This window comes from Oncorhynchus gorbuscha, linkage group LG14 (assembly GCF_021184085.1).
Source record: "Oncorhynchus gorbuscha isolate QuinsamMale2020 ecotype Even-year linkage group LG14, OgorEven_v1.0, whole genome shotgun sequence".
Lineage (NCBI taxonomy): Eukaryota > Metazoa > Chordata > Actinopteri > Salmoniformes > Salmonidae > Oncorhynchus > Oncorhynchus gorbuscha.
Window position 1 is genome coordinate 82,399,974 of NC_060186.1, and position 12,561 is coordinate 82,412,534.

At 48.6% G+C, this 12,561-nt stretch overlaps 1 protein-coding gene across 1 annotated transcript in view; it reads right to left on the bottom strand.

The window, feature by feature from the left end:
* Positions 1-12,561, bottom strand: part of ddx1 (DEAD (Asp-Glu-Ala-Asp) box helicase 1) — a 62,052-nt gene that overhangs the window by 22,189 nt on the left and 27,302 nt on the right. Inside the window, exons 10-15 of the mRNA XM_046299127.1 lie at positions 11,841-11,913; positions 9,727-9,803; positions 7,031-7,145; positions 5,929-6,067; positions 4,119-4,183; positions 1,360-1,457 (exon numbers count right to left, since the gene is read on the bottom strand). Coding sequence (XP_046155083.1) covers positions 1,360-1,457; positions 4,119-4,183; positions 5,929-6,067; positions 7,031-7,145; positions 9,727-9,803; positions 11,841-11,913 — 567 coding nt within the window. The remainder of the gene's footprint in view (positions 1-1,359; positions 1,458-4,118; positions 4,184-5,928; positions 6,068-7,030; positions 7,146-9,726; positions 9,804-11,840; positions 11,914-12,561) is intronic.

A 12,561-nucleotide genomic window follows, 5' to 3' on the forward strand; every position in this document is an offset into this window, starting at 1 on the left:
CAGAAGAATTGTAGAAAAAAGGTTGGAGACACCTGGTTTACAACTTAAATGTTTTGGGCAAATCTAAAATGTTGTATCAGACAACAGTCGACACAGAACAGTAACAGACAGGCGGAATAGAAAATAACAAAAACACCTGACAGTCAGACAGACACTCATCCAGGACCAGACACTCATCCAGGACCAGACACTCATCCAGACACTCATCCAGGACCAGACACTCATCCAGACACTCATCCAGGACCAGACACTCATCCAGGACCAGACACTCATCCAGGACCAGACACTCATCCAGACACTCATCCAGGACCAGACACTCATCCAGGACCAGACACTCATCCAGACACTCATCCAGGACCAGACACTCATCCAGACACTCATCCAGGGCCAGACACTCATCCAGGACCAGACACTCATCCAGGACCAGACACTCATCCAGGACCAGACACTCATCCAGACACTCATCCAGGACACTCATCCAGACACTCATCCAGGACCAGACACTCATCCAGGACCAGACACTCATCCAGGACCAGACACTCATCCAGGACCAGACACTCATCCAGGACCAGACACTCATCCAGACACTCATCCAGGACCAGACACTCATCCAGGACCAGACACTCATCCAGACACTCATCCAGGACCAGACACTCATCCAGACACTCATCCAGGACCAGACACTCATCCAGGACCAGACACTCATCCAGGACCAGACACTCATCCAGACACTCATCCAGACACTCATCCAGACACTCATCCAGACACTCATCCAGACACTCATCCAGGACCAGACACTCATCCAGACACTCATCCAGGACCAGACACTCATCCAGACACTCATCCAGGACCAGACACTCATCCAGGACCAGACACTCATCCAGACACTCATCCAGGACCAGACACTCATCCAGACACTCATCCAGGACCAGACACTCATCCAGGACCAGACACTCATCCAGACACTCATCCAGGACCAGACACTCATCCAGACACTCATCCAGACACTCATCCAGACACTCATCCAGACACTCATCCAGACACTCATCCAGACACTCATCCAGACACTCATCCAGACACTCATCCAGGACCAGACACTCATCCAGGACCAGACACCTGACAGTCAGACAGGTACATTGACAGTCAGACAGGTACATTGACAGTCAGACAGGTACATTGACAGTCAGACAGGTACATTGACAGTCAGACAGGTACATTGATAGTCAGACAGGTACATTGACAGTCAGACAGGTACATTGACAGTCAGACAGGTACATTGACAGTCAGACAGGTACATTGACAGTCAGACAGGTACATTGACAGTCAGACAGGTACATTGACAGTCAGACAGGTACATACACACTCATCTAGGACCAGGAAGCGGACTTGAGACAAGGTGAGTTTCCCCGTAGAGATGAGGTCATCGAGACGACCTGGTGTTCCAACCAGATGTCCACCTGGGCGGGAGAGGAGGAAAGGAGAGGAGCAAAGGAGAGGAAAGAAAGGAGGAAGAAAGGAGAGAAGAGGGAAGGAAGGAGAGGAAAAGAAGAGGAAAAGAAGAGAGGAAAGGAAGAAAGGAGAGGAAGAAAGGAGGAAAGTAGAGGAAATGAGAGGAAAGGAAGAAAGGAGAGGAGAGAAAGAGCCAGGTGGAGAAATGTTATTAAGTTAACTACTTGAAGTGGAACTGACAGCGTTTTAACTACTTTGCAGATATGAAACAATCATGACAGAAATGTGAGTTATAGATCTGCCACTCATTGAAAGCAAGTCTAAGGAGTTGTAGATCTGTTCTGTGTGAAATGTCTATGTTTCCCGTTATTACGTTTAAGTTTTGTTTCCTTTACTTTAAAAAATATGTTTGTACACCAGCGTCAAACAACTGAATATACTATATTGGGTTCTGAAGATACTATATTGGGTTCTGAATATACTATATTGGGTTCTGAATATACTATATTGGGTTCTGAATATACTATATTGGGTTCTGAATATACTATATTGGGTTCTGAATATACTATATTGGGTTCTGAATATACTATATTGGGTCCTGAATATACTATATTGGGTTCTGAATATACTATATTGGGTTCTGAATATACTATATTGGGTTCTGAATATACTATATTGGGTCCTGAATATACTATATTGGGTCCTGAATATACTATATTGGGTCCTGAATATACTATATTGGGTTCTGAATATACTATATTGGGTCCTGAATATACTATATTGGGTTCTGAATATACTATATTGGGTTCTGAATATACTATATTGGGTTCTGAATATACTATATTGGGTTCTGAATATACTATATTGGGTCCTGAATATACTATATTGGGTTCTGAATATACTATATTGGGTTCTGAATATACTATATTGGGTTCTGAATATACTATATTGGGTTCTGAAAAATACACTTCCCAGTGGTTTAGTACAATGATTCTCTACAACTGATTTAGTGAAACGGACATTTTATTACCCAGGAAATGATGCAGCGTTTCACCTCCTTCATAAATTGTTATCCCCCAAGGTCGATGTCAGCACCCCGCGGAAACCTAATTAGCATAATCCCGAGGAGAAAAACAAATCCCCGTAAAAATGTGTGAGTTTAAACTAGGAGATTAGTTGGTGTTTTGTTGCATTTGATTCGTCTCAATTCACTGCGTCTGCCTCCGTTTCCGTATCTGCAGTCAAAGTTGTTTATCAGACCAGGAGACGTTCCATAGATCCTTCTTCACACAACAGTATGGTGCGTCTGGACGGTTTTGGCCTACAAGCTACCCCTCTTAATGGAAAGATTTGACTCTCGCGAAATTGACGGTTTTCTCATGTTTTGCTCGACGACTCACACAAGAGTCCCGGGGACTCGTCTGAGGTCGGTACAGTCGATCTGTCAACTGTCTGTCTGTCGTGTCCTAACAGTCCACACTAATATGACCCCTCTGAGTCTCTAACTTTTCACGCGAACATGTTCTGCTCCAGCCCACAGGCCAGCCCACAGGCCAGCCCACAGGCCAGCCCACAGGCCAGCCCACAGGCCAGCCCACAGGCCAGACAACAGGCCAGACAACAGGCCAGACAACAGGCCAGACAACACTGGTCTGAAGGTCCCCAGGTATCAGTTGAAATGAATGGAAGTTTAGTGGCAAAAATACATTCAAATGTTCTAAGTGTCACTGAAGTGTCCTTATTTTTTAAAGAAATGCACATTTTTTTGGTCATTAAAATATCAAATTGATCAGAAATACAGTGTAGACATTGTTAATGTTGTAAATGACTATTGTAGCTGGAAACAGCTGATTTTTAATGGAATATCTACATAGGCGTACAGAGGCCCATTATCAGAAACTATCACTCCTGTGTTACAATGGCACGTTGTGTTAGCTAATACAAGTTAATAATTTTAAAAGACTAATTGATCATTAGAAAACCATTTTGCAATTATATTAGCACAGCTGAAAACTGTTGTCTGATTAAAGAAGCAATAAAACTGGCCTTCTTTAGACTAGTTGAGTATCTGGAGCATCAGCATTTGTGGGTTCGATTACAGGCTCAACATGGCCAGAAACAAATAACTTTCTTCTGAAACTCATCAGTCTATTCTCGTACAACGATGTGAACTACTCCCTTCACAGAACAGCACAAACTGGCTCTAACCAGAATAGAAAGAGGAGTGGGAGGCCCCGGTGCACAACTGAGCAAGTGGACAAGTACATTAGAGTGTCTAGTTTGAGAAACAGACGCCTCACAAGTCCTCAACTGGCAGCTTCATTGAATAGTACCCACAAAACACCAGTCTCAACGTCAACAGTGAAGAGGCGACTCTGGGATGCTGGCCTTCTAGGCAGAGTTCCTCTGTCCAGTCTCAACGTCAACAGTGAAGAGGCGACTCTGGGATGCTGGCCTTCTAGGCAGAGTTCCTCTGTCCAGTCTCAACGTCAACAGTGAAGAGGCGACTCTGGGATGCTGGCCTTCTAGGCAGAGTTCCTCTGTCCAGTGTCTGTGTTCTTTTGCCCATCTTTAATATTTTCTTTTTATTGGCCAGTCTGAGATATGGCTCTTTCTTTACAACTCTGCCTTTGACCTTCTTAAAACAATTCCATATAGCTTGTTCCAACCTACCCCTTGTTCCAGTACAGCCAGCTGGTCTCTAGCAGGAACGCCTCCGATGATCAGAAGATCTCTGGAATGACACACACATACTGCGTAAAAGACACACACATACCGCATATACACGACAGAGACACAAAGAGAGAGACAGACAGACACAGAGAGAGAGAGACAGACAGACAGACAGACACAAAGAGAGAGAGAGACAGACACACACAAAGAGAGAGAGAGACAGGCACACACAAAGAGAGAGAGAGACAGGCACACACAAAGAGAGAGAGAGACAGGCACACACAAAGAGAGAGAGAGACAGGCACACACAAAGAGAGAGAGAGAGACAGGCACACACAAAGAGAGAGAGAGAGACAGGCACACACAAAGAGAGAGAGAGAGACAGGCACACACAAAGAGAGAGAGAGACAGGCACACACAAAGAGAGAGAGAGACAGGCACACACAAAGAGAGAGAGAGACAGGCACACACAAAGAGAGAGAGACAGGCACACACAAAGAGAGAGAGACAGGCACACACAAAGAGAGAGAGACAGGCACACACAAAGAGAGAGAGACAGGCACACACAAAGAGAGAGAGACAGGCACACACAAAGAGAGAGAGACAGGCACACACAAAGAGAGAGAGACAGGCACACACAAAGAGAGAGAGACAGGCACACACAAAGAGAGAGAGACAGGCACACAAAGAGAGAGAGACAGGCACACAAAGAGAGAGAGACAGGCACACAAAGAGAGAGAGACGGGCACACAAAGAGAGAGAGACAGGCACACAAAGAGAGAGAGACAGGCACACAAAGAGAGAGAGACAGGCACACAAAGAGAGAGAGACGGGCACACAAAGAGAGAGAGACGGGCACAGAAAGAGAGAGAGACGGGCACACAAAGAGAGAGAGACGGGCACACAAAGAGAGAGAGACGGGCACACAAAGAGAGAGAGACGGGCACACAAAGAGAGAGAGACGGGCACACAAAGAGAGAGAGACGGGCACACAAAGAGAGAGAGACGGGCACACAAAGAGAGAGAGACGGGCACACAAAGAGAGAGAGACGGGCACACAAAGAGAGAGAGACGGGCACACAAAGAGAGAGAGACGGGCACACAAAGAGAGAGAGACGGGCACACAAAGAGAGAGAGACGGGCACACAAAGAGAGAGAGACGGGCACACACAGAGAGAGACGGGCACACACAGAGAGAGACGGGCACACACAGAGAGAGACGGGCACACACAGAGAGAGACGGGCACACACAGAGAGAGACGGGCACACAGAGAGAGACGGGCACACAGAGAGAGACAGACACACAAAGAGAGAGACAGACACACAAAGAGAGAGACAGACACACAAAGAGAGAGACAGACACACAAAGAGAGAGACAGACACACAAAGAGAGAGACAGACACACAAAGAGAGAGACAGACAGACACACAAAGAGAGAGACAGACACACAAAGAGAGAGACAGACACACAAAGAGAGAGACAGACAGACACACAAAGAGAGAGACAGACAGACACACAAAGAGAGAGACAGACAGACACACAAAGAGAGAGACAGACACACAAAGAGAGAGACAGACACACAAAGAGAGAGACAGACACACAAAGAGAGAGACAGACACACAAAGAGAGAGACAGACACACAAAGAGAGAGACAGACACACAAAGAGAGAGACAGACACACAAAGAGAGAGACAGACACAAAGAGAGAGACAGACACACAAAGAGAGAGACAGACACAAAGAGAGAGACAGACACAAAGAGAGAGACAGACACACAAAGAGAGAGACAGAGAGGTATGAACCGTACCTGAGCTTGGGATTGTCCACATATCTCTTACACTGGTTGACGTTGTTGAGGGTCTGTTCAGCAAGCTCTTTAGAAGGCTCAACGATCAGAGCTTTGGGACCACAGGAAGCAGCCTTCACCTCCGACACCTTAACACTGCCTGCATCAGAGAGACACATTCAACTACCAGGGAAGCAGAAAGGGAGAAAGTCTCGTTGGAATATTCAGGACGGTGTCTAAAGGGGGCGGGGTTATTGAGGTATTAGTGGCTAAACAGTATTCATTGGTTAGTTTCTCGTGTGTCTGGCTGAGCTTGACCACACCCCTTACCCGTCTGGCTAGACCTACCCGTCTGGCGTGCTGGATTTGACCACACCTGCTACCTGGCTGGACCTACCCGTCTGTCTGGCTGGCTGGACCTACCCGTCTGTCTGGCTGGCTGGACCTACCCGTCTGTCTGGCTGGCTGGACCTACCCGTCTGTCTGGCTGGCTGGACCTACCCGTCTGTCTGGCTGGCTGGACCTACCCGTCTGGCTGGCTGGCTGGACCTACCTGTCTAGCTGGCTGGACCTACCTGTCTGGACCTACCTGTCTGGCTGGCTGGACCTACCTGTCTGGACCTACCTGTCTGGCTGGACCTACCTGTCTGGCTGGACATACCTGTCTGTCTGGCTGGACCTACCTGTCTGGCTGGCTGGACCTGGCTGGCTGGCTGGACCTACCTGTCTGGCTGGCTGGCTGGACCTACCTGTCTGGCTGGCTGGACCTACCTGTCTGGCTGGCTGGCTGGACCTACCTGTCTGGCTGGCTGGCTGGACCTACCTGTCTGGCTGGCTGGCTGGACCTACCTGTCTGGCTGGCTGGCTGGACCTACCTGTCTGGCTGGATTTGACCACACCTCCTACCTGTCTGGCTGGATTTGACCACACCTCCTACCTGTCTGGCTGGATTTGACCACACCTCCTACCTGTCTGGCTGGATTTGACCACACCTCCTACCTGTCTGGCTGGATTTGACCACACCTCCTACCTGTCTGGCTGGATTTGACCACACCTCCTACCTGTCTGGCTGGATTTGACCACACCTCCTACCTGTCTGGCTGGATTTGACCACACCTCCTACCTGTCTGGCTGGATTTGACCACATGTCCCTCAGAAGCTTGGTCCACCGCTACGAAGCCCGTCTTGGGAGGATTCTTAAACTCCTCCCCCCCAAAGTTAAACTTCAGCTCTGCATTCTGTCAGATGGAAAGAAGAGAGAACGTCTGGACGGCGAGTCTGCCAGAGCCCCGCGTCTGGACGGCGAGTCTGCCAGAGCCCCGCGTCTGGACGGCGAGTCTGCCAGAGCCCCGCGTCTGGACGGCGAGTCTGCCAGAGCCCCGCGTCTGGACGGCGAGTCTGCCAGAGCCCCGCGTCTGGACGGCGAGTCTGCCAGAGCCCCGCGTCTGGACGGCGAGTCTGCCAGAGCCCCGCGTCTGGACGGCGAGTCTGCCAGAGCCCCGCGTCTGGACGGCGAGTCTGCCAGAGCCCCGCGTCTGGACGGCGAGTCTGCCAGAGCCCCGCGTCTGGACGGCGAGTCTGCCAGAGCCCCGCGTCTGGACGGCGAGTCTGCCAGAGCCCCGCGTCTGGACGGCAGAGCCCCGCGTCTGCCAGAGCCCCGCGTCTGTCGGAGCGTCTGCCAGAGCCCCGCGTCTGTCAGAGCCCCGCGTCTGTCAGAGCCCCGCGTCTGTCAGAGCCCCGCGTCTGTCAGAGAGCCCCCGTCTGGACGGCGAGTCTGCCAGAGCCCCCGTCTGGACGTCTGCCAGAGCCCCGCGTCTGGACGGAGAGTCTGCCAGAGCCCCGCGTCTGGACGGAGAGTCTGCCAGAGCCCCGCGTCTGGACGGAGAGTCTGCCAGAGCCCCGCGTCTGGACGGAGAGTCTGCCAGAGCCCCGCGTCTGGACGGAGAGTCTGCCAGAGCCCCGCGTCTGGACGGAGAGTCTGCCAGAGCCCCGCGTCTCTGGAGTCTGGAGAGCCCCGCGTCTGGACCAGAGCCCCCGCGTCTGGACGGAGAGTCTGCCAGAGCCCCGCGTCTGGACGGAGAGTCTGCCAGAGCCCCGCGTCTGGACGGAGAGTCTGCCAGAGCCCCGCGTCTGGACGGCGAGTCTGCCAGAGCCCCGCGTCTGGACGGCGAGTCTGCCAGAGCCCCGCGTCTGGACGGCGAGTCTGCCAGAGCCCCCCCGGCGTCTGCCAGAGACGGCGAGTCTGCCAGAGCCCCGCGTCTGGACGGCGAGTCTGCCAGAGCCCCGCGTCTGGACGGCGAGTCTGCCAGAGCCCCGCGTCTGGACGGCGAGTCTGCCAGAGCCCCGCGTCTGGACGGCGAGTCTGCCAGAGCCCCGCGTCTGGGACGGCGAGTCTGTCATAATTGTATGGCTTATCGTTCTTTTATAAAACAATATAAAACATATTAATGTTGTAAAGGTATAATATTGTCCAATTTATCTACGGTGTTGTGTTACAGCCTGAATTCAAATCAGATTTAGTGTTGTTTCCTCCCATTTACACACAAATCCCCTTTATGACAAAGTGAAACATTTTAGACATTAGAGACACACAGACAAAAGACACCCAGAAATCTCATTTACATCAGTATTCACACCCTGGAATAGTCAATACATGTTAAAATCACTTTTTTGCAGTGATTACAGCCGTGAGTCTTTCTGGGTAAGTCTCTAAGAGCGATTACAGCTGTGAGTCTTTCTGGGTAAGTCTCTAAGAGCGATTACAGCTGTGAGTCTTTCTGGGTAAGTCTCTAAGAGCGATTACAGCTGTGAGTCTTTCTGGGTAAGTCTCTAAGAGCGATTACAGCTGTGAGTCTTTCTGGGTAAGTCTCTAAGAGCGATTACAGCTGTGAGTCTTTCTGGGTAAGTCTCTAAGAGCGATTACAGCTGTGAGTCTTTCTGGGTAAGTCTCTAAGAGCGATTACAGCTGTGAGTCTTTCTGGGTAAGTCTCTTAGGAGTGATTACAGCTGTGAGTCTTTCTGGGTAAGTTTTTAAGAGTGATTACAGCTGTGAGTCTTTCTGGGTAAGTCTCTAAGAGTGATGACAGCTGTGAGTCTTTCTGGGTAAGTCTCTAAGAGTGATTACAGCTGTGAGTCTTTCTGGGTAAGTCTCTAAGAGTGATTACAGCTGTGAGTCTTTCTGGGTAAGTCTCTAAGAGTGATTACAGCTGTAAGTCTCTCTGGGTAAGTCTCTACATTTACATTTAAGTCATTTAGCAGACGCTCTTATCCAGAGCGACTTACAAATTGGTGCAATCACCTTATGGCTCTAAGAGTGATTACAGCTGAGAGTCATTCTGGGTTTGTCTCTAATATTTGCACATGATTATTAGAAAATAAAATTCTTCAAGCTCTGCCAAATTGGTTGTTGATCATTGTTAGACAGCCATTTTGAAGTCTTGTCATAGATTTTTAAGTAGATTTACAGTACCAGTCAACAGTTTGGACACATCTACTAATTCCAGGGTTTTTCTTTATTTTTACTATTTTCTACATTGTAGAATAATAGTGAAGACATCAAAACTATGAAATAACACATATGGAATCATGTAGTAACCAACAAAGTGTTAAACAAATCTAAATATATTTTATATTTGAGATTATTCAAAATAGCCATCCTTTGCCTTGATGACAGCCAAGAGCAAACAAAGCAAATTCTACCATGTAGAAAATAGTAAAAATAAATAAAATCCCTTGAAATGAGATGTTCTAAAACTTTTGACCGGTAGTGAGTGAAGAGCGACTGTGTGTGTGTGTGTGTGTGTGTGTGTGTATATATACCTTGAGAACACAGGAAGCAAAGAAGGGCTGGTTCTTCAGAAGAGCTGGGATCTCAAACGCCAAGCCCAGGTCAGTACCTGAGAGAGAGAGCGAGAGCGAGAGAAAGAAAGAAAGAGAGAGAGAGACAGAGAGAGAGAGAGAGAGCCCAGGTCAGTACATGAGAGAGAGAGAGAGCCCAGGTCAGTACATGAGAGAGCGAGAGCGAAAGAAAGAGAGAGAGCGAGAGCCCAGGTCAGTACATGAGAGAGCGAGAGCGAAAGAAAGAGAGAGAGAGCGAGAGAGAGAGCCCAGGTCAGTACATGAGAGAGAGAGAGAGAGAGAGAGAGAGAGCCCAGGTCAGTACATGAGAGAGAGAGAGAAAGAGAGAGAGAGCGAGAGCAAGAAAGCGAGAGAGAGAGCCCAGATCAGTACATGAGAGAGAGCGAGAGCGAAAGAAAGAGAGCGAGAGCGAAAGAGAGAGCCCAGGTCAGTACATGAGAGAGAGAGAGAAAGAGAGAGAGAGAGCCCAGGTCAGTACATGAGAGAGAGAGAGCCCAGGTCAGTACATGAGAGAGAGAGAAAGAGAGAGAGAGCGAGAGAGAGCGAGAGAGAGAGCGAGAGGTCAGTACATGAGAGAGCTAGAGAGAGCCCAGGTCAGTACATGAGAGAGATTCATTATTCATTTTATCTTGTGTCCTTTAACTATTTGTACATTGTATATATATATATAATATGACATTTGTAATGTCTTTACTGTTTTGAAACTTCTGTATGTGTAATGTTTACTGTTCATTTTTGTTGTTTTTCACTTTATATATTCACTTTATATGTTGTCTACCTCACTTGCTTTGGCAATGTTAACACATGTTTCCCATGCCAATAAAGCCCTTGAATTTAATTTAATTGAATTGAGAGAGCCCAGGTCAGTACATGAGAGAGAGAGAGAGAGAGAGAGAGAGAGAGAGAGAGAGAGAGAGAGAGAGAGAGAGAGAGAGCCCAGGTCAGTACATGAGAGGAGTACCTGCCTGGAGTCCCTACCGTCTGACACAGAGTAAAGACAGACACTCAATGTGGTTGGTACTGGACCAGAGACTGGGTCATATCCCCAAATAAAGAAACGATCTCTCGACAATACCTTTTAATAGAACGTTAGTAAAAATAGGTACGATCTTCCTACCACAGAAAGGAAAATTCCTGTCCATTTGTGAAGAAATCACCCTGATCAACTGTTTAGTCAAATCCCAGCTTAGTCATTTACTTGTGGCCCTACAATAGCCCAATCAAAGTGACAATACATTTTAAAAAATATTGGAAAAACATTTACATTAGTATTCAGACTCTTTGCTATGAGACTTGAAATTGAGCTCAGGTGCATCCTGTTTCCTTTTATCGTCCTTGAGATGTTTCTACAACTTGATTGGAGTCCACCTGTGGTCAATTCAACTGATTGGACATGATTTGGAAAGGCACACACCTGTCTATATGAGGTCCCACAGTTGACAGGTGCATGTCAGAGCACAAACCAAGTTATGAGATCGAAGGATTTGTCCTTAGAGCTCTGAGACAGGATTGTGTCGAGGCACAGATCTGGGGAAAGGTACCCAAACAACACAGTGGCCTCCATCATTCTTAAATGGAAGAAGTTTGGAACCACCAAGACTCATCCTAGAGCTGGACGAACGGTCAAACTGACCAATCAGGGGACAAGAGCCTTGGTCAGGGAGGTGACCAAGAACCCGATGCTCACTCAGACAGAGCTCTAGAGTTCCTCTTTGGAGATGGGAGAACGTTCCAGAAGGACAACCATCTCTGCAGCACTCCACCAATCAGACCTTTATGGTAAAAAGGCCAGACGGAAGACACTCCTCAGTAAAAGGGACATAACAGCCCGCTTGGAGTTTACCAAAAGGCACCTGACTCTCAGATCATGAGAAGCAAGGTTCTCTGGTCTGATGAAACCAAGATTGAACTCTTTGGCCTGAATGCCAGTGGCTCCAACCCTAATCTAGCGCACTTGACTCTAGTAATTTGCTGGTTGATAAACTGAAGTTAAAACCTCCAGGAGAGACCAGGAACCGGGTTGGTGAACCCTGACCTACACAGTACACACAATACAGGAAGGGAGGGCGTCAAACCGTTTTTGGAGAAGGAGAGGAGTCCGTTGTCTAGATCCAGATAACATCCCATGGTGTCATGCATGGTGAACTCCTACAGGACAGAGAGAGACAGACAGCATGGTGAACTCCTACAGGACAGAGAGAGAGACAGACAGCATGGTGAACTCCTACAGGACAGAGAGAGAGACAGACAGCATGGTGAACTCCTACAGGACAGTGAGAGAGACAGACAGCATGGTGAACTCCTACAGGACAGAGAGAGAGACAGACAGCATGGTGAACTCCTACAGGACAGAGAGAGAGACAGACAGCATGGTGAACTCCTACAGGACAGAGAGAGAGACAGACAGCATGGTGAACTCCTACAGGACAGAGAGAGAGACAGACAGCATGGTGAACTCCTACAGGACAGAGAGAGAGACAGACAGCATGGTGAACTCCTACAGGACAGAGAGACAGACAGCATGGTGAACTCCTACAGGACAGAGAGAGAGAGACAGACAGCATGGTGAACTCCTACAGGACAGAGAGAGACAGACAGCATGGTGAACTCCTACAGGACAGAGCGAGACAGACAGCATGGTGAACTCCTACAGGACAGAGAGAGAGAGACAGACAGCAGGGTGAACTCCTACAGGACAGAGAGAGAGAGACAGACAGCATGGTGAACTCCTACAGGACAGAGAGAGAGACAGACAGCAGGGTGAACTCCTACAGGACAGAGAGAGACAGACAGCAT